This window comes from Meriones unguiculatus, chromosome 14 (assembly GCF_030254825.1).
Source record: "Meriones unguiculatus strain TT.TT164.6M chromosome 14, Bangor_MerUng_6.1, whole genome shotgun sequence".
Lineage (NCBI taxonomy): Eukaryota > Metazoa > Chordata > Mammalia > Rodentia > Muridae > Meriones > Meriones unguiculatus.
This window is the reverse complement of record NC_083361.1, coordinates 2,215,485-2,237,572: the sequence shown is the minus strand read 5'-3', so window position 1 is coordinate 2,237,572 and position 22,088 is coordinate 2,215,485. Positions and strand designations below refer to the sequence as shown.

Here is a 22,088-nt window from a genome sequence, read left to right as displayed (position 1 = left end):
CTATTTGCTTGCAAATTTCATGATTTCCTTGTTTTTAATTGCTGAGTAGTATTCCATTATGGAAATGTACCACAATTTTTGTATCCATTCCACAGTTGAGGGACATCTTCATTGTTTCCAGTTTCTGGCTATTACAAATAAAGCTGCTTCAAACATGGTTGAGCAAATGTCCTTGTTGTATACTTGAGCATCTTTTGGATATATGCCTAGGAGTGGTATAGCTGGATCTTGAGGAAGCAGTATTCCTAATTATCTGGGAAATAAGCAGATTGATTTCCAAAGTGGTTGTACAAGTTTTCATTTCTACCAGCAGTGGAGGAGGGTTTCCATTTCTTCACATCCTCTCCAGCATGTGTTGTCACTTGAGATTTTAATCTTAGCCATTCTGATGGGTGTAAGGTGAAATCTCAGTGTTGTTTTGATTTGCATTTCCCGGATGGCTAAGGATGGTGAGCATTTCTTTAAGTGTCTCTTGGCCATTTGATGTTTACTATTGAGAATTCTGTTTAGCTCTGTACCCCAGTTTTTAATTGGATTACTTGGTTTGTTGCTGTTTAACTTCTTGAGTTCTTTACATATTCTGGATATTAGCCCTCTGTGAGATATAGGGTTTGTGAAGATCCTTTCCCTATCTGTAGGCAGTCAGTTTAAAAACAATGGTTAGATGCAATAAAGTAGGTGGCAATGCCTTAAATGTATGTATGTTGTTAGGCCCAAGCTCCTCTTCCATCCTTGTCAAGGAGAGTGTTAACCTTTTCTCCTTTCATACAACACTAGGCTCCCTTTCTTAACTCTTAGTTTGTTTTGCTTCTTTCTCATTGCATTCCCCCAACACACAGACACACAGACACACACACACACACACAAGCACACAGGTATAGTCTCTTAATTCTGTGGTTTTGATGATGAAGTGTGAGTGGGCATGCACAATGTTAGCTGTGTCTACTCAATTAGACAAGAATGGACCCAGAGAAAACATCCTTCACACAACTCCCCTTTAGATTGATATTAGGAAGTAGATGGAAAACTTGAACTCACATCTAAAAGCAAATTAAAGAGAAGTAATAATTGAAGAATGCCTGCTTCTTAGTTAGCTTCAACTGTCAACTTGACACAGCTCAGAGTTTTCTGTAGGTGTGTGGGAATTTGGGGGATTGCCTCTGTTAGATGGGTCTGTTGTCATGTCTATTGTCTTGCTTGCTAATTGATGTAACAGGGCCCAGTTCACTATGGGCAGTGCCAACCCTGGGCAGGTGGTTCTGATTTGTATAAGGAAACTTAATAAGCACAAGTCAGAGGCAGCAAGCCAATAAGCAGCTTTCTTATTTGCTTTAGTTCCTCTTCAGAGTTTCTTCAGTGTTGGAGTATGTCCTGGAAGTGTAAGGCAAAAACAAAGTCCTCCCTCACAGAAACACAAAAGGAAATTAGAGCAACCTAAAAACAGAGAGGCACATAGGAAGGGAAGTTATGGAAGCCATCCTATGAGGGAGATAGAGAACAACACACAAAGAAACCAAGAGGAAAGAGGCACAATTAACAAAAATCAGAGTGACATAAATTTGAGCTGAGATTTTCTAGGAGTCAGGAATAAATGCCAAACAGGACAAAGGCCAAAAGAAAATCAAAACAAAAAACAGAGAGTAGAGTTAGAATTGGGTAAAAATGTCTCAGTGAGACAGAGATTAAGAAAGAGATCTCGCTGGGCCTGGTGGTGTAAGACCTGGGGTCTCATAGCTCAGGAGTTCAATCGCGCCCTTCCCAGAAACTCCCCCAGATCAAGACTCGTTGCAAAAGCAAGATGTTTATTAACCATTGGACAATGGGGTCATCCCTGCCAGTCAGCAAAGAGTGGCACCCAGAGACAAAGGCCTTTAGGTTTTTAAAAGAAAAATTGCGGGAGATTTGAAGTTCTAGTTTTGGCAATTTAAGATTGGATGAGGAAGCTATAAAGTAAGATAATTGGTTAGTCTTAGGTGCTCAAGCTTGGCCAGTCCTTGCATCCAGCCAAGTATGGATGCAGCTGCAATTGAAGGTGGGGGTGGCTAGCTCATCTTTGAAGATTAGGGCTGCGGGCTCTTGGCTGGAGGTCAAAAGCTACTCAGAAGAAGTCTAGGTTTGTTGCTAAGAAACGCTATCTCAAAGACAAGGGTCTGGTCCTTCTTTTGCTGAGTGAAGGTCATTGCTTGCTTGCCCCTTTTTTTATATTTGTCCTCACAGATAGGGTCACATTTCTTTGATCTCTGGAAAGGTACTAAGAGGCTTTAGCTTAACCTGGACCTAAAACTCAAAACTATAGGCTTTAGAAGACATATAGGTTACAAAGTTAGCCTGACCCTTTCAGTGGCACATGTCTGTAATCCCAGCACTCAGGAGGCAGAGACAGGCAGATCTCTGTGAATTCATGGCCAGCCAGGTCTACAAAGCAAGTCCATGATAGCCAAGGCTATACAGAGAAACCCTGTCTCAAAAAAAAAAAGAAAAGAAAAAAGAAAGAAAGAAATAAAAAGAGAGAGAGAAAGAAAATTATGTCACTGATGGGGAGAAACCTAAATGAAAAGTTAGAAATGGAGATGAAAAAGATACTGGTGAGATGACTCAGCAGTGAGATGACTCACAGTGAGATGACTCAGCAGTGAGATGACTCAGCAGTGAGATGACTCAGCAGTGAGATGACTCAGCAGGTGAACGTGCTTATTGTGTAAAGCTGATGAGAACCATGTTCAGTTGGGACATGAGTGCTGTGTCCTTTTCTGCTTGCAAAGAGACATTCATGAAGGTCAAATGAAAGTAAGCCTCCCCTTTGAGCCTTTCACATAATAACAATGTTTTAGTTTATGTTGTTGTGCCAGGAGTCAAGTCAATTGCAAAACACATGAGGATCTTTTTATTACACGCTAGCTTGGGCTCATACCCTCATTGCCAGAGCTGTTGAGAGCAAAGAGCCTCGTGCTCAGGTTAGGTGGTTAATTTAAAGAGCCCATGCAAAGCAGGGGAATTCCTGCTTGGCAAGTATCTATTGGTTGAAACATAAAAGGGGATGTTGCATTTTGAATTGATTGGCTATAGGAAGGTCCCCAAACCATTAATGGTCAGGCTTCCCTTGTTTGGCTGTCCTAGGGAAAGGGGCAATCTGGGCTGGTTTCCTAGCAACTCTATCTCTAGTGGGCAGGAAAGGAATGCAGTAAGGCTAGTTCTTCCCTGCAGGTGACTGGACATGTCTCCACCTGTCTGGCCTTTGTTCAGGCTTGTGCTTTAAACTTTAAACCAATACCCCAAAACACCTAATTTTTAATTCTTTGGTCTCTCAGTGTTTATGGGCACATCATTTCTGCACATGCATGTATGGGTAAAAGGCAGTGTTCTTTCTTGTATATACTAGGTGATGGCCAAGTAAGTCTTGCATCTCTATCACCATAATCTTCCATTTTTTAAAAGATAAGTAAACTCAAAACCCTCTTTTCTGTCTGTTTTAAGATATATGATGAATTATTGTTAATCATGGTCACTTTACTGTTTAAAGACTACCAGAACTTATTCTTCAAAATGTATGGGTTTGAGAATTGCTGAAAGAAGACCCCAGATTCAAATAGTATGTAAAAGCAAAGAGCGTTTATTCTGCAGAAACAGCCAGCATGCAGGGGTCAACCATTCGTACAAAATGACAACCCTGAAGTGAGTTTGCAAGCTCTTTTAAAAGCCTTAGGGGAAATTCTACTGTGGCCACATGACTTTTATAAGGACTGGCTCTCACTTTGGAGAGAGAGAGAGGATTACCTCATAGAGAATTTTTTTTGATTGGCTGACTTAGTTTCTGGTTAGATACTGGGCGGTCATTGATTGGTTGTCCACTTCTGTGGTCTCTGGGAAGCCCACTGTCCCTTCCTGGGAAACCAAAACCTAAGGCTTAACATGGGAGGCCTGATTCAAAATGGAGTAGGTTTGGTCCTCTCACTAACTATAACATTTTACCAAATGGTACCGAAGGAGCTAGATGCCTGCATCTTGGAGAAAGAAACCAGACCTTTATCTTTTACTGGTTGCAAATAACTCAGCATGAATTAAAAAAAAAAACTTAAACTTTAGGACTACCCAAAGAAAATCCCTCACAACATTGATCTGAGCAATGCTTAGTTGACTATAAGCCCCAAATCACAAACAAGAGAATTCAAAAATGGAGAAATGAGATCATATCTAACAATACTTACACTTTTTTTTCTCAGCAAAGAAAAGATTCAAGAAAGCTTAATAACAACATGAAAAAAATCATAGAAAATATTTACAACTTCATATCTGTCTTAGTTAGGGTTTTTACTATTGTGAAAAACACCATGACTAAAAGCAAGTTGGAGAGAAAAGGGTTTATTTGACTTATAAGTCCACATTGTATTCCATCATTGGAGAACTACTGAAAAATTAAAATGTATCTTAGTCATTTGTAATTCTTTTGGGAATTCTCCATCTAGTCCCATATTGCATTTCTTTTTGTGGAGAGCCGAGACTCAGACGCCACTAGGTGGCGCTGACATCCCACCCTCAAAACTGTAAACCTCCAGTACACATGCGCGGATTGCGTAAGCACGCTAAGCATGCTGGGCCTGAGTCATCAGGCGGGGTAAGAGTGAGCAGCCAATCAGGGTATTCATACGTCACTCAGGTGCGACCCGGGCTTATATAAACAGCGCCACATCGGGGCTCTCCCTCTCCTCTCCTCTTTCCGTTGCGTGACTGTAATAAAGGTTCTGTTGCAGGAGGATTCCTGTGTTCGCGTGCGTTTCTGCCAGCGAGATGATCACGCGGCTCCCAACATCTGGTGCCGAAACCTGGGAGCAGGGAGCCTGCTACCGCCAGTGCTGGGTAAGGAGAGCCCCGTTAGCGGGGAGGAATTCAGAACCGCAACATTAAGGTTTGTCCTGAAAGACATGTTCGATCTTGACTTATCCCATTTCTCATTTCGGCTAGCAGAAGCCCTTATGGCCTTCCCTGCTGTGATAGCTGCCATAGCTCTCCTTTTTTTGGTTTCGTGCAAACTTGAGGGCTGCCTCGGAAGGAAAAGGGTTAGCAAAAGGTTAAGGGTAGGGGAGATGCGAGACGACATGCCAGAATCAGGACGTAAGAAGAGATTAGGGGCCCCAATGGATAGAAATAGAGATGTCTCTAAGAAAAAAGACCCTTCTGTGGACGTTAAAGCCACGGAAGAGAGGTCAGGGAAAGGACGCCCTGGTAAAAAAAAGGTAAAAGGAAAAAACCCAATAAAAAGGCCTCTTTATCCAATAAGATTAAAATTCCCGCTAAATGCCTGGGCGCAGCCATCTTGGCTTTGGGAAAAATGGGCGGGACCTCGGGTATATCAGTGGTTTCCATGTGGCCGGCGCCATCTTTAGTTCGGACAAGGAGGCCCTGCCTCCCATGTGCTCTCCACATAATTCATTTAAAGGACTGGTGATTGTTCGTTACAAAATGTTTTTTATGCTCTTTTAAGAAAAAAATTCTAGCTAATAGGTTTGGTATGGCTAAAATAATTTTTACAGTTTAAAATTGTTCTGTTAAGCAGTTAATTTTAAAGCTTGTTTAATCACAAAAAACTTTGGTTGTGGGGGATTATAGATGCTCCACAGTGTTTACTATATCACCTAGTGGCTGTACTTGCTGTTGTCAGTCGCAGCCTGCTAATGCTAACAAATGGCCTGCCACCATGATGGTTCAGCAATAAAAGGCACATAAAGCTGTAGTTTGGCTGCCATGTTTGTTTAGGGTTTCCAGCTGAGTTCAGTTGCATGTGGCCAGCCGCCATACTGGTCCAGAGATAAAGAGGGTGGAGCTATGAGTTTGCCACCATGTTATTCAGGTACTGTTCAATTTTAATGTCATATCCTTTGTTGCAAAAAACCCTGCAACAATGGGGATTGCATATTGCCACTGAAAAGGTCCAAATTTCAGAAGTGGGCTCCTTTCTAGGGACTGTTATTTATCCGGAACAAATAGTTCCTCAAAAAATAGAAATTCGCAGGGATCATTTATATACCTTAAATGATTTTCAAAAATTATTAGGTGATATAAATTGGCTTAGGCCGTTTTTAAAGATTCCTTCTGCTGAATTAAAGCCCCTATTTGATATTTTGGAAGGGGATGTTCATATTTCTTCACCCAGAGCCTTAACACCGGCTGCAAGCCACGCCCTGCGAGTGGTAGAAAACGCTTTACAGGATGCCCAATTAAAACGTGTAGATGAAACTAAGACCTTTGACCTGTGTGTCATTAAAACTAAACATTTACCAACTGCTGTATTATGGCAAGATGGACCCTTAGTGTGGGTTCATCCCAATGCCTCTCCTACAAAAATTATTGAATGGTATCCGGATGCAGTCGCTCAACTCGCACTTCGTGGGTTAAAAACAGCCATTACATACTTTGGGAAGGAGCCAAAGTCTTTAATAGTGCCTTATACGGCTCACCAAGTTCAAGTACTAACTGCTACCTCTGATGCTTGGGCGCTGCTAGTTACCTCTTTTAGTGGTTCAATTGATAATCATTACCCAAAACATCCTATTTTGCAATTTGCTTTAATTCAGGAGGTAGTCTTCCCGCATGTAACGTCCCAAAAAAACACTTCGGGATGGATTGGTAGTTTATACAGATGGGTCAAAAACAGGAATAGGAGCTTATGTGGTTAATAATAAAGTTATTTCTAAGCAATATCATGAGACCTCGCCTCAAATTGTGGAATGTTTAGTAGTGCTAAAAGTTTTGAAAAAATTTCCAGGTCCTTTAAATATTGTTTCTGATTCTAGTTATGTGGTAAATGCAACCAAAATCTTAGAGGCTGCTGGATTAATTAAAGCGTCTAGCAAGCTTGCAAAAATTTTTCAAAGGATTCAGTTTGCCTTAATTACCAGAAGATCCCCTGTTTTTATTACACATATTAGGGCTCATTCCGGTCTACTGGGGCCCATGTCCCATGGAAACGACCTGGCAGATCGAGCCACAAAGATGATTGCATTTGCCCTCCTTTCAAATTTAGAATTGGCTAAGGAGTTTCATAAAAGATTTCATGTTACAGCTGAGACATTGCGTAATCGATTTGACATTACTAGAAAAGAAGCTAGAGATATTGTTACCCAATGTCAAAATTGCTGTCAGTTCTTACCTATGCCTCATGTTGGGATTAATCCCAGAGGAATCCGTCCACTACAAGTGTGGCAGATGGATGTTACCCACATTTCATTTTTTGGTAAACTTCAATATTTGCATGTTTCTGTTGATACTTGCTCTGGAGTTATGTTTGCTTCTCCCCTGACTGGAGAAAAGGCAGCCCATGTTATTCAACATTGCCTAGAGGCATGGAGTGCCTGGGGAAAGCCCAAAATTCTAAAACCTGACAATGGGCCAGCCTATACTTCTCAAAAATTTAGACAGTTTTGTCATCAGATGAAAATAACCCATCTAACCGGTCTCCCATATAACCCTCAAAGTCAGGGTATTATTGAACGTGCTCACCGCACCCTAAAATCCTACTTAATAAAACAAAAGGGAGGAGTCCAGGAGGCTCTGACCTCAGTGCCACGAGTGACCGTTTCATTGGCACTCTTCACTCTAAATTTTTTAAATTTGGACAGTCAAGGCCATTCGGCTGCTGATCGCCACTGCTCAGGGCCTAATAGGCCCAAGGAAATGATTACATGGAAGGATGTCTTAACCGGTCAGTGGAAAGGCCCGGATCCTATTTTAATAAGATCCAGGGGAGCTGTCTGTGTTTTCCCACAGGAAGAAAACAATCCATTCTGGGTACCGGAGCCCCTCACGCGAAAGCTCGTGACAGCTGAAGATGATCTTTCAACAGATACACCTGCTACTGCTTAAAGAGCCAAGGACGGTGAGGAGGACCACTAATTCTACTCAAGTGGATTCATTGCCCACAGACTGGCTTTACCCTGGGTTTCTTCTGCTTTTTCTTACTTTAAGATTGGGTGGGGGTTGGAATGTTTGGTGCAGCGTTATGTTGTGGCTTAGTGTTTTTACTCTGGTTGTTCTGCAAACTCAATACCCAAAACAAACGTAACTAGGTCGCAATCGTGCAAGTACTAGCCGCCTTGTAACAAGGATCATCTCCCAAAAATTTGGTTATCGATGTTAAAAAATTAAAACAGACTGTGACACTCAGTCGATGTACCTCAGGGGTTTTACCCATTGCACTGAGTCGATGAGTGATCCAAGTCTCAATGTTTGCCTTTGCCTAAGCGGCTATGGTACCTAAATAGGAGAATGACAGCCCTTGCACTCCCTGGAATTTTATTCCATTGCACGGGAATGAGTGTCACCTCCTTCTTTAATCTTCTCCCTTAGCCCCTGCACCCAGAGGACCTGTTTCCATTACACCTGGTGGGGTAAGGGAGTAATCTAAAGCTCTTGATCGCTTACTCCCCAAAGAAGGAGTTCGCTTGATCGAGCTTAGGGCCCTCTTGTACCGTGCTTATATAGGCTTTAAGGCAGTTTTCATTTATTTAAAACAAAAGGGGGATGTGGAGAGCCGAGACTCAGACGCCACTAGGTGGCGCTGACATCCCACCCTCAAAACTGTAAACCTCCAGTACACATGCGCGGATTGCGTAAGCACGCTAAGAATTGCGTAAGCACGCTAAACGTCATGCCCGAGTCATCAGGCGGGGTAAGAGTGAGCAGCCAATCAGGGTATTGACACGTCACAAGCACGTTAAGCATGCTGGGCCTAAGTCATCAGGCGGGGTAAACGTGAGCAGCCAATCAGGGTATTCACACGTCACTCAGGTGCGACCCGGGCTTATATAAACAGCGCCACATCGGGGCTCTCCCTCTCCTCTCCTCTTTCCATTGCGTGACTGTAATAAAGGTTCTGTTGCGGGAGGATTCCTGTGTCCGCGTGCGTTTCTGCCGGCGAGACTATCACGCGGCTCCCAACATCTTTTAATATTCCAATTTTTAATTGGCCTATTTGTTTTCTTGGTGTTTAGGTGTTGAGCTCTTTGTATATTTTAGACACTAAACCACTGTCATCTATATATTGGTAAAGATTTTTCCCACTGTGTGGGCTATGTCTTTACCCAAATGATGATTTTTCTTTGCTGTAAAAAGCATTTTAGTTTTGTGAGGTCTATTGTTTCACATTCAGCTCTAAAAGTTCATTTATATATGCATAATATATGTTCCTCTCAAGTCTTAGGGTATCATTGTGGAAGATGGGGTAGAAAGATTGTAAGAGCTAGCGGCAGTGAATGACTTCAGTGAGACTGTTTTCTGGACATAACAGGAGAGTTGCACATATGAACTCACAATAGTTACGACAGCATGCACAAGACCCATGAAGGATCAATCCAGACAAAAACCTGACATGGACGTAAGAGCTAGCCACAAAGGAACACTCCATCTGAGGAGCTATTGGCAACTGAGGCCTGCTGGGAAAGGAAAAGTCCATAAGACTAGCCCCTGAGAGACTACTCACAATCCAGTAGGCTCAGTGTCTATGCACATACTAGTAGCACTAGCAGTAGGACTCAGTGGATTTTTTAAAAAGTACATAAAATGGGGAGGTAATAGTGGGAAAAATTGGAGGGAAAGGAATGGGAGTGTACTTGATTAAAAAAATTATATGAAATTCTCAAATAATAAAAATGTTACACTATGTAGTAGTTCTGATACACAGCTTTAGAAGATGCTAGGTTCAGACTGAAGAAGACAAGCTATGGCCAACTAAACATTTCATATAGTACTTGAAATGATACACGACAGTTTTATGCTAATCTGGCCTGGTATTAGGCATAACACTAACAGGTTTGGGGTTTTTTGTGTGTGTGATAATACAGGAAAATTTAGCAGAGCTGCTGGACAACAACATGTTCATTTTGATGACAACATTCGTTTTTTGGACAGAACATTGACAAAACATCAAGGGCTCTCCATAAAATGAACAACTTCAACATGCTTTTACCCACAGAAAACTTTTACTTATAGCAGTTGGAATTAGGGAAGGCCTGACTTAAATTTCATCTGGCCCATCTTCCTATGCAAATTTTCAATCTTGTCTAATTATGTTAGTATAATATTATATTTTGAAAAAGCCAATATGCGATTCCGCTTTCTCCAGATCCCTTCTCAGAAACTACAAAAGTAATTTTAAGTGAAAAAAAAAGCTTTTATTTATTTAATTTAGTTTCAAATTGGGAAGGTAAAGGTCTAAGAATTGGATGCTAATCAGAATCAAGCATATCTGAGAAACAACATCTAGTGAAGATTGTGAAGAAACTCAACACAAAACATGGGATGTTATTTTGGTGAGGAACAGAATCTTTGATGTTTGTGCAAACTACATGAAATGTAAATAATAACTTTCTAACATGGACCAAATAGTTAATGATTAAGAACATCAAATCTGAATGGACTCTGTCAACGTTTCAACATTTCTCAGTTTCTATCCAAACTCAGAAGCTATAATTAAAGCTAAGCAAGAGTCGTTCTCCAAGTTTAATCTTTTATTTTCCTCTTTTATATCCTCAAACAAGTTAGAACTTTACCCAAGTATAGTCCCTACCAGCCCTTACCCTACACCCATACCCCCTGACTCCTTTACCCTCACCCCATGCCCCTCTTCCTCTCCCTGTAAAAGATAAAAAATATTCATACAGATGCTGAGATATCTTTATGTAACTATGCAATTCTTTCATTACTGCTGCTATCTTCAAATAAATCAGCAAATACTTTTTAAGAATTTTCAATTCCAGCATCTAATAGCCTTCACCTACATGAACAAAGGCTATTTGAGGAGATAATTTGAGAGATCAGCAATAGTGAATCTGTCTGACATGTACAAAGCCATTGGGTTCCATGCCCAGAATAATAAATAAAAAGAGCAGACAGAATAAAAGGAAAGGTACTGCCTGTGGAGGTAGGACATGAGGGATACCTGTATTTCAGCACTAGTAAGACAGAAGGCAAGGAAGATCAAATGTGCAATCCATCTGTGCTACAGAAAGTTGCAGGTAAGCCTGCACGGTATGATAACTTGTCTTGAGATGAGCAGAAAGGAGAGAAGAGAGGATGGGCACAGATGGAGAGCTAAGAGTGGCTAGAGCAAAACCAAACCAAACCAAACCAAAACCAACATAAAAACAAGTGGTGCTAGTAGAGTTGTTAAGCAAACAATGACTAAGAAAGCACCAAACACTATGAAGTGAACAAAATGATAAGAGTTAATGCATGCCTTTCAATAGCAGCTGAATATTAGTGGTCTCCATTTTCAAACCAAAAGTCATGGGCTAGCAAGTTCCATGGTAAACTGGATCCATCTTTCCATATTTACTGTCTACAAGAAACATACCTCATTGTTAAAGATAGACACTACATTAGGGTGAAAGAATGGAAACCAGCATTCCAAGTAAATCAAACCAGAAATCAAGCACACATCACTATTTTAATATCTGAAAAAATAGACTTCAAACCATAACTAATGAGAAAAAAATAATAAGGTCATTTTTCACTGACCAGAAGAACAACCCATCAAGAAACTTTGATTCTAAACATGCACACATCAAATTTGGGTGCATACAATTTCATGAAAAATACTATTAGATGGAATTAAAGATTAATCCTGACATAGAGGTAGAAGGTCATTTCAGTACCCCATGGTCACCAAAGGACATGTCATCTGGACAAAAAAATAAGTGGAAAAGCAATGAAGTTAGCCTTAGAGTTGACATCAATAGAATATTCTACTTACAATCTATAGAAGAAGCATTCTTCTCAGCAGTCTATAAAGCTTTCTCTAAAATAGACCACATATTGAGACACAAAACATATCTTCACATGCACAGAAAAAATTGAAAGCACTTCTTGCATTCTACCTGACCATAATGGATTAAAAAACTAGAAATCTGCAGTAAAAGAAACTATAGAAGTCTATATAAGAACTATATAAGAAACTATAAGAAGAAATCATGGAAAAAAGTTTTAAAAGCTTCTAGAGTTGAATCAAAATGAAACACTACTTATCAAAATCTACGGATACAAGAAAAGCAATCCTAACAAAAAGATTACTGATCTAAGTGCTGGCATTTTAAAAAAAAAAAAGAAGAGTACTCAGATAATAAAAATTAAAGAAAACGCAAGAAATAACTTAATGATGCACTTTAAAGCTTTGTAATAATTAAAATTAAAAAAAAAAACAACACCAAACCAAGGAGTAAATGGGGAGAAATTACTAGGACCAGGTCAGAAATTAATGAACTGGAAAGGAAAAATAATACAAAGAGTCAATGAGAATTGAACTGAAAGCAGGAATCCACAGTATATCTCCCATGAGTGCTATATAGCAATTTCCTCTGAACTAAAGTATCCTGTCCTGGAAAGAAACTCATTAAGACTCAGAAAGTTTTAAAAAGAAACTGGTTAAGACTCAGGAAGTAAATGAATTAGAACTCCCAGGAAGTTCCTGGACTGAACAGGTACACAAAGCCCTTTTTCCCCTCTAGGTTTATAGAAGCTGTAAGGACTGTTGAGGATAAAGAGACCAACCCAGATGCCTAGAAATAAGTCTTCAATCGGTGGAGCTGGATGGAGGTCATACAGAAAGCTCCAGGGTTCCACTTTATACAGGTGATCCATGGCAGGGTGTGCTTTCAATGATGTAGTCCCTTTGAGTCATCCTCTGTAACAACTTGTCACCTGTACTCCTATATGTGACTCTAATAAATTCATTGGTTCACCAAGTTGGGCTTTGATGTTTTCTTACCTTCATTTTTCATCAATTCTCTATGTAGATAAGTGGACAGTTCTTGGCATTTCCCCAGGAAAGGCGTCACACAGCAATGAGGGATCACCTGTGATGGGTGGAGTGCTGCAGTGATGTACTGTTGGGAATCACCAATACTCCTTGAGGTACGTCCACACCCTTCCCAGGCTTTCCTAGGAAACAACTTCTGAAATGCTCACACTCCTGTCCCCGGGGGTCTTCCAGTGCCCAATGCACTCACTAGTTTGATGTTCTCTCTCCACGTCTAACCATGAGAACCATGAGGAAAAGGCTTCTGGTGCTTCTGGCCTTTTTGCTGCAAGTAGGGTACATAGGCTGTCCATACAGGGCAGAGACATTCTCCTGCGCCCTCCCCTGATTCTGTATCAGAGGTGCAGGAGGAGAGCAAAGACATGGAAAAAAGCCTCCTGAGGCTTCTGGTTGCCCATGCCCAGAAAGACGCAGCCAAGTCAAACACAAGATTTGGACTCTAAAAGGAGACCTCGAAGACTTTTTCAACTTTTGGAATCACATCAGTGAGCAAAGAGGAAAGATTTCTGCGTGATTTTTTCCAAGTCCTGGAGGTAGAGTGTTATCAAGTACCTGAAGGAAAGCATGCCAGGTCGCCAAGAATGGATGTTCCAGGTATCCCTGATAAAACATCTTTCTTCTTATGGGTTAATCTCTGCGTTACCAACTCTGAGAAAAGGCTGCATTTTGTTGTGTGTGTGCTTTCTGTTTTGTCTTAGTTATAGAATTTATACCTTATTCTATGCCAGAAAATTTAGGAGAGGGACCTTAGAGGTTTACATACTGTATTTTGCAAGGTTCACATCATGGGCCTACCTTCCACTAATGATGCCACCTTAAGTCAAGTCACTTTACCTCCCTAGGGCTTGGTTTCTTCATTTGTGCTAACAACAGTAATAAATAACCTTCTGTTCTGTGATGGCTGCCTTGCATCATCTATGAAAAGGTAATGATCACTGTGGCCTTGGACTGAGTGACTGCTATGGTTCATATCAATAGCTGTGTTTATTATGTCCCATTTCTTAATGTCGGGTCAGACTACAAAAGTAAGCATTCATTGACCTGTTTGAAGATTTAAACCAAATTACGTAAATCTGTAGTGATGGCCAGAGGTTAAGAGTACATACTCTTCTTCAGAGTGAGAGGACTTAATTTCAAAGAGCCAGCCAGTCCAGTCAGAGTCACTGTCCTCCATGAGCACCAGCCAGTTCCAATCCAAGTCATGTAGCCACAGTAGGACTCCCTTTCTGGCTTTAAAGGGGGCCTTCAAGCTCCCCTCAGGGTCACTGCCATTTCGTGAAGGTGGTGACACCAGCATGCTGGCCTTCTCTGCAGAATGAACGCTCTTTGCTTTTACATATGACTTGAGTCTGGGTCTATCCTTCAGTGAATTCTAGACCCTAACAAGAAAGCTAATAGTTTTCAACATCCCCATCGGGCAACTCACAAAAGCCTGGAGCCACGATTCCATGAAGATCTGAGGCCTTCTTCTGTCCTCATCATGTATATATATGGCCTTTTCTATTGAGAATCGTTCTGATGCAAAGAACACTAAGAGCTGGAATATGGGCCAGCTATGGTGGCATGTGCTTCCAATCCCAGCACTCAGGGAGGCAGAGGCAGGTGGATCTCTGTGAGTTCGAGGCCAGCCTGGCCTACAAAGCAAGTTTAGGACAGCCAGGGCTACACACAGAAACTCTGTTTGGGGGTGGGGGAGAGAGCTGGAATGCCAGGAAGTTTGCTCTGAGGCAGTCTTTTCCCACCTGCATTGAACAAGACAGAAACAGTGGTAATGATAATGGTAATGGAAGGAAGAAAGGAATGAAGGAATGAATGAAGGAACTGAGGAAGGAAGACACAAAGCACAGAGAACACATGCAGATGGAAAGAATGACAGAGACAGGGAAAGAGACACAGCTAAAGACAGACTTGGAGCCATGGAAAGACCTGGACAAGGAAAAAAAAAATCGAGATTCAAGGATCAGAGTCAGAAGAATAGAGTGTAAGCTAGAAGGCCAGGGAGAAAGATGAAGACCAGGGAAAGCAGGAAGAATGCAATTGGGCAGAAACAGGGTGGCAGCAGGGAGAGGGTAGAGTCCAATCAGAGGAGCAAGCTCTGTCCCAGCTTGGCCTCCAAAGCCTTGGGAGCAGCCAGCACAGTTGATTCTCTGGCTCCTTTTGTTCCAGGCCTCTGCAAACCAAATCTCACTGAACTCCAGCAACAGGCTTCAACACTGACAAGGACAGCCAGGTCTTCGGGGCACTGGCTAGAGCCCAGACACGTGCAAGCATTTGCACATACTGAAACTAATCCCGTCAGCAGCTCTTTTATGTAAGTAAACCCTGTTGCCTCCACCACTTTGCAAATGTACAAACACTGTAGTGGTGCAGATAAATCACACCTCAAGGGTGGCTGAGGAAGTGTGAGCAGGCACTGTCAGCATGACTGCTGTGCTGAGAAGGCTGGGGACGTGGGAGCTGGCCTAGACTCCAAAGCTCCTCCAGGGAAATCTATGAACTCCAGAGACATGTGTTCACCGGGAGAAACTGTGTCTGACTATATAGCAGAGGGCTGTTTACTTCATGGCTATCTGCGGTGAGCTCCGCGATGTGCTGGCACTGTTCTAGACAGTGAGGGGTCTATATAAGTAAACAAGAAAATGTGGACAATAAGAAGTTAGTGAACTGAGCAAGGCACACTTCTGTAACACGAGCATTCAGGTCTAGTTTCAAGACCAACCTGGACTTCCCTGTAAAAATAAAAATAAACAAACAAATGATAAAGAAATAATCGTGTCCTGGGCTGGGAAGATAGTTCAGGCTGTATCATACATGGCAAAAAAATTATAAAGACCTGAACTCAGCCCCAGGACCCATATTATAAAATTTTAAAGACCTGAACTCAGCCCCCAGGACCCATATTATAAAATTATAAAGACCTGAACTCAGCCCCAGAACCCATATTATAAAATTATAAAGACCTGAACTCAGCCCCCAGGACCCATATTATAAAATTATAAAGACCTGAACTCAGCCCCCAGGACCCATATTATAAAATTATAAAGACCTGAACTCAGCCCCAGAACCCATATTATAAAATTATAAAGACCTGAACTCAGCCCCCAGGACCCATATTATAAAATTATAAAGACCTGAACTCAACCCCCAGAACCCATATTGAGAAAAAGCTAGGAGTGCTGGCACAATCTCCTCCTCGAAGATCTGAGGGAGGCAGAGGCAGGGAGGTTCCTGGGGTTTGCTGGCCACCAGCCTGGCTTAGCCAGCAACGCCCAGTGCCGTGCGAGCAATCCTATCTCAAAAAGACAAAGTGTGAAGTTTGGGAGATGCCCACTGGCAGGAATGTTTGCTGGAAAAGCATGAGGACCTCACTTCAAATCCCCAGGGCTCACATGTAGCTGTGTCCTTCCTGCCAGCTCAGCATCTAGAAACAAAAAACTTGTAGGCCAGGCAGCCTAGCCAGAAAAAGTGCAAGACCCTCTCAAGGCAGACAACAATAGAGGGAGACAATCCGTGTCCTGCTCAGGCCTCACAGGCATGTGCTGTAAACACACACACACACACACACACACACACACACACACAAATGGGTGGTGGGGGAACTTCTGCCCTCATGAACCTTCTATTTCTTTCAGGAGACACCGTCAGACTTCTAATACTACGGTTGATCCTGGGAATTGTCAAACTTGATCTCATCTCAAGGCCTTTGCACATGTGGCTCCCTGTACAAAAGGAATGTTTTTCTCCCCACACCCATCCCTCTTTTAGAGCTCAACTTCCCCAAAGCTCTCTTACTATTCATTCTCAAAAGACCAGACTGTATGTATTTGTCCTTGTTCAGCTTTCTTCACTTGTAAGTAACTGAGCTCACCTTCTGACCTGCCTGTTTTCTGTCCCATCTGCTGTTGTTTACATGATTTTCTTACTCTTCCATCCTGTGTTATTACGCAGTATGGGCTTACTGAACGTTGGCTGATAAGCTGTGTGTGATATCCTCACAAAGAACTAGGCATGCCACATCCCTCGAGGGACTCTGACAGCCTGAGCACGGCAAACATGGCTCACCCTTCTCCCCCACTTCCCCTGCTTGCTGAAAACCATTAGGTCACATTCCTAAAGCTGGCCACTGAGGTCTAGTCCCTATTTGTCCACTTCCTCCTTCTGAGGTTGACTACCAAGATTCAGTTATCAAAGCATTGAAGTCCAGCAAGCAAAGCCCCCTTTGGCTCACCTAATTCGCACCCAATTAAGTTAAGCACCTCGTCTTAACACGGGGTTTTTCCCTTTACCTTTATAAACTCTCATTTGCCTGTGGACCACGTCTGTGTCCTCTTTATCCAGAAGCAGTCCTTTGTCCCTCTGGGGCAGACACCCTTCCCCCTCTCCCTTCATTCTCCCCCTTCTCCCTCGTTCTCTATCCTGCCTTTGTCTCTTATTCCCTGCCCTTTGTCCCTCTGGGGCAAATAATCGCTTTTGTGTTGAGAACTTGGTCTTGAGGTGTCCCAAGCTGATACCAGATCCTTTCACACCTCCCGTGTGCAATATCAAATAATCACCTGTTAAAGAAAAGGTAAAGCTGAGTGAAGTTTAACAAGATGGTTTCATATGAAGCTTAAGATTACTTTTTTCAATTTCATGAATAATTTTATTGAAGTTTTGATGGGAATTGTGTTGACTGTGTAGATTGCCTTTGGTACTGTGGCCATTTTCACAATATTAATCCAAAGACTGTAAGAACTAGAGGTCAGGGAGGTGACTTAAAGGAAACAGAATTTTCCAGAAACAGCAGGGCAGAAGCACACAGGAGCTCACAGAGACTGTGGCAGCGTGCCCAGGGCCAGTACATGCTTAGGCCACAGCTTTTATTGTGATTTTCAAGAGTGCAAATGGAGTCGTTCCAGAGAACGCTTGCCTGGGATCCATCGGTGAGGAGCTGGGAATGTGGTTCATTTGTGGAGCACTTTCCTAGCAATTTCATGGCTCTGGGTTCATTCCATGCCCAGCACCACAAAGGACAAAGATGTACCCACTGAGGTTTCCATGGAAAAGCAGAGTAGGACAGCAGCAACGGGTTAGGGAAACACTATTGAACAGCCCACCCCTCCTCTGTGTGTGTGAAGGTATATGTCTGTGTGTGTTTCTATGTGTGCCCGCTCATGCGTGTTTTCAGGTATCCTCTTTCATTCTCCACCTTATTCCCTTCAAGCCAGGTCTGTCAGTGAACCTGAAGCCCCTCAACGTGTTTCATCTAGACTGGCAGCCAAGAAGCCCAAGCAATGCTCCTGTCTCTGCCCCCTCACCCCCACCATTTGCACATGGCCACACCCAGATTTTCACATGGACTCAGATGCTCATGCTTGTACAGCCAACACCCCTTACCCAGAGAGACACTCTCCAACCCAGTTTGACTTTCCCCAAACTTCTGAAGCCTTCCCCAAGCTGACCAAGGGAAGGAGAAATAGCAACTCCCTGTGTGAGAGTTAGGTAGGGGGAAGTTGAGTGTTCCCCATATGTTAACGTCGTCCTCAGGGTGACTCTATTAGGAGCCGGTCGAACTTTTCAAAGCTGGAGCCTGGTGAGAGGTCCTTAGTCCTTGAGGTATCAGCAAACAGGCTTTGGGGACCCTGTCTCTTCCTTTTCTTTTTGCTTCCCTAGTCTTGAAGGAAGAGTTACTTCCTGCACCAAATGTTCCCCATCACTGCTGCACAGCATGCCCTTCAGAGGGACCACAGCAATGGGTCCACCTGCTTACAGTGGGTCCCCCACACCGTGAGCCAGAACAAACCGGCTCTGTGTGAGTTAGCTGTGTGAGTAGAGTGAAAAGCTGAGACTGACAGTCTGATCTGTGCCAAGGTTCTCCAGGGGCTGGTGCTCCCCCTTGCTGTCCATAGTGGAACTGCATGAGTGACTTGGCAGTAACAACATTTGAGGACAGCTGGGGTCTATTTACATCTCCATACTGAATTTTCCAGGGACTCAGGATGTGATAGGTTTGTTCGTTTGATTTGTTTTGTTTGGAGACAGGGTCTTCCTGGGCAGTATCAGTTGGGAAGAAAGTCTCAGTGAGGGACACTCCACATTGGGTTGTCCTATGGGCATGTCTGTTAATTGATACAGTAAGACCCAGCCTGTAGGTGGCTGGTTTGGGGCCCTGGACTATGTAAGAGAAGAGAAAGATAGCTCAGCACAAGCCAGCAAGCAAGGGTGCAGGTCTTTGTTTCTCTCTGCTGTTGATTATGAATACGATATGACCCTGTTTTAAGTTCTGGCCTTGACTTCTCCTCCGCTGTTGGCCTAAGCGTGAATCATAAGCAGAATAAGCCCTTCCTCCCCTGTGCTGCTGTTTGTCAGAGTATTTTATCATGGCAACAGAGATGGAACCAAAACAAACGGTTTAATTGCCAAATCCCGTGCTTGGCATCTTGCTAGCACCTTAGTAGGCGTCCAGGAAAACACTTGTCATATCACTGTTAAAGAGTGAAAATTTTCCCACCTTCAAGGGCGTCAAAAAATTTTAAGCTATCATCAAGTGGTTTCCCATTTAATGAGCTTTGCAGGCAAAATAAAGTCCTTTATTTGTGGAAACTTCTTTGTGAACATTACACAGGAATTAACAAAATATTTACTTTGTGACGTGGAAAAATCAACTTATAACAATGAATGCTGGCAAAGGGATTTTGCAAACAAGACTTCTCTGTGCATGGTAAGATACTTTATAAGCTCAAGGTATTTATAAGGGGTCACTCCTGTGTACAGTCCACAACCGCACATTTTAAAGGGCTTTTTTGTAAACCTCCAAGCGCTTTAGAAACCACAAAATATTCTATAAATTTTTATGTTGTAGAGTGATCTAAAAACAGCAAGGCAGGTGCACAAAGGTGACAGCCTTTCTTTTTTTAAATTACAAGATTAATCTAGGTTGAATTTCTTTATAATTATAAAATACTCTCTAAATTCTTACTAAATATTGTTTGTGTATATGTGGTGTGTATGTGTGCATGTGGTATGTGTATGTGTGTGTGTATATATATATGTATTTGTGTGTCATGTGTATTGTTTGTGCATGTGTCTGTGATGTGTGTTGTATGTGTGTGTGTGGTGTGTGTGTGGTGTGTGCACACACTTTTTTTTTCTGTGGGTACTGGATATCCAAACTCAAGTCCTCTTGCTTGCACCGCCAGTGTTAGTATTTACATAAAAATGCCAAAGCACACAACAGCTCTTATATGAAAGTGTTTATGTGGGAGAAGGGAAACAGGAGAGAGTTAGGGCCTAAGTGGACCATGAGGGCAGAGAGAAGGAGAGACAGAGAGACTGAGATGGGGGAAGAGGGTTCCCTGACAGAGAGAGGAGAGAGAGCAAGAGAGAGAAGTAGGTGGCAGAGGTGCATTTATAGCTGGCGTGCAGGTGAACCGTCTGCCACACACCTGGAGGACCACACGTGATGACATCACAGGTCACTAGGCAACCCAGAGGAAGGCTGCCTGTAGCTAACACCCAGCACCACCTTCGCCCAGCCTCCTCAGCACTCTTTTCTCCTCCCCTCTTCTTTTCCCTTCTCTTTCTGTTTTGCTTTGTTGAGGCCCTGGACCACCTACAAGCTGTAGTTACTGGCAGTTGGGAGCTGCCTCCTATTGGGACAGGGAACTAAATTCCAGTCCCCTGCGTGGGCAGCCTGGGCTCTTCTCTGCCAAGCTGCCTCTCTAACCCCTAACTGCTAACGGTGGAGCCAACACTAAGTCTATTAAAGGATTTCTCAACCCAGAGATCTTAAAGATTCCTGCTAGGTCAACCATGCCATCTGCCTGGTGGAATCTGGGGGCTACCATCGGCTGGATGGTGAAGGGACTTTATGCAACTTTAGGAGGGCTCCGCAGATCCCTCTCCTCTCACTTCTTTAAAAATAGGTCTGGGGCAGAGCTCTAAACCTTCCACTGTTTCTCTTCCCTGTTCACTCACAACCCCCAGCCCCGGCCTCCCAAGGGCCTCCAAGAGCAGCACCCCTCATGGGGTCATCTCAGACCACCAGCTGACCCAAGGCCTTACTACCTGACCTCACTGTGCATTTTATAAAGGAGCACTGCCATCTGCTGGCCCAGAAATGACCATATAGGTAGCACATGTGGCCAGCATTGAGGGGGGGTGGGTGATGGAGCAAGGAGGAGGAAGTGATGTGAGGAATGTGAGGGTAACAGGGTGGAAGAGGGAAGATAATATGGAAGACCTCTGGGAAAGCCATGTGTAAACCGACTACTGTAGGGGAAGCTTTCTGAAGTCTGTACACAGTTTAAGGCCTTTAAATGGAGGCAATGACCTTAAATGGAGGCAATGCCCTTATTAGACACCGCGGGCTATCAAATAAAAAGCCAAGTGGGGTGGTTTGAACAGGAATGGTCGCCATGGGCTCATGCATTTGGATGCTTTGTCTCTATTTGAAGAGACTAGAAGGTGTGTGGCCTTGTGGGAGTAGGTGTGGCCTAGTTGGAAGGACCTGCCACTGGGGGTGAGCTTTGAGGTTTCAAAGGCCCATGCCAGGCCCAGTGTCGATTTTTTTCTTGCTGCCTTCAGATCTGGATGCAGAACTCTCTTCTGCCAGCTGTGGCCGTGTGCCACATGCTCCATGCCATGAGGATAACGGACCAAGCCCCGGAGACAGCACGCAAGTCCAATGAAATGCCTTCTTTTATGAGTTTCCACAGTCATGGAGTTTCTTCCCTGCGACAGAGCACTGACCACATCACCAAGTGATAAGACTGGGCTGCCTCTCTTGAGCATCGTCGGCCATGAGGGTCCCACAGATCTCCAGACAGCACAGGTGGTTGCCGTGGTTCTTGGCTACCCTCCAGAATTTGATGGACAGTAAGACCCTATTGCTGAAGACATTACATGCCTGACTCATAGAACACAGAGACATCAAACTGGTACTGACTGGCCAGGAGGCTTCACCCCCATTGGCTAGTGTTCACAGTGCTAAAAGGTGCTATGAGCTTTACTGGGGCAGAAATTCAGCCATTGGCCTTACCCAGCTGTGAACCCTGTGAGTGACAGAAAACACTAGCCTGGAAAGACACGCCAACTGCACAATAGAATAACTAACATGGGAGTGCCAGCCTGGTTTGGAACACTTCCTGATTGGATTTTAGGGTCTACTTCGTAAGATAAATGTCATGTGTAGCACCAGTAAAGAGGCCAAGGACAAATGGCCACATAGATCACAGGTCCCAGGGGACAACTTACTATGTTCCTGCTAACTGGACATAGTATTAAATCCACTTCTGCAGATTTA

The 22,088-nt window shown here is 43.2% G+C and overlaps 1 protein-coding gene, 1 long non-coding RNA gene and 1 other non-coding gene across 4 annotated transcripts in view; 1 reads left to right on the top strand and 2 right to left on the bottom strand.

The window, feature by feature from the left end:
- Positions 1–12,870, bottom strand: part of LOC132647097 (cytochrome P450 2G1) — a 26,683-nt gene extending 13,813 nt beyond the window's left edge. The window contains exon 1 of the mRNA XM_060366461.1: positions 12,755–12,870. Coding sequence (XP_060222444.1) covers positions 12,755–12,760 — 6 coding nt within the window. The 5' untranslated portion in view covers positions 12,761–12,870. The remainder of the gene's footprint in view (positions 1–12,754) is intronic.
- LOC132647585 (U6atac minor spliceosomal RNA) lies at positions 649–774 on the bottom strand. Its single transcript, XR_009585933.1, has one exon. It is a non-coding gene; the product is annotated as a U6atac minor spliceosomal RNA (small nuclear RNA).
- On the top strand, positions 12,494–22,088 carry LOC132647098 (uncharacterized). Of its 2 annotated transcripts, XR_009585369.1 has the most exons (5): positions 12,494–12,618; positions 12,783–12,900; positions 14,972–15,116; positions 16,438–17,372; positions 21,371–22,088. It is a non-coding gene; the product is annotated as an uncharacterized LOC132647098 (long non-coding RNA). The 2 variants fall into 2 exon arrangements; XR_009585370.1 differs by lacking the exons at positions 12,494–12,618; positions 12,783–12,900 and adding an exon at positions 13,165–13,399.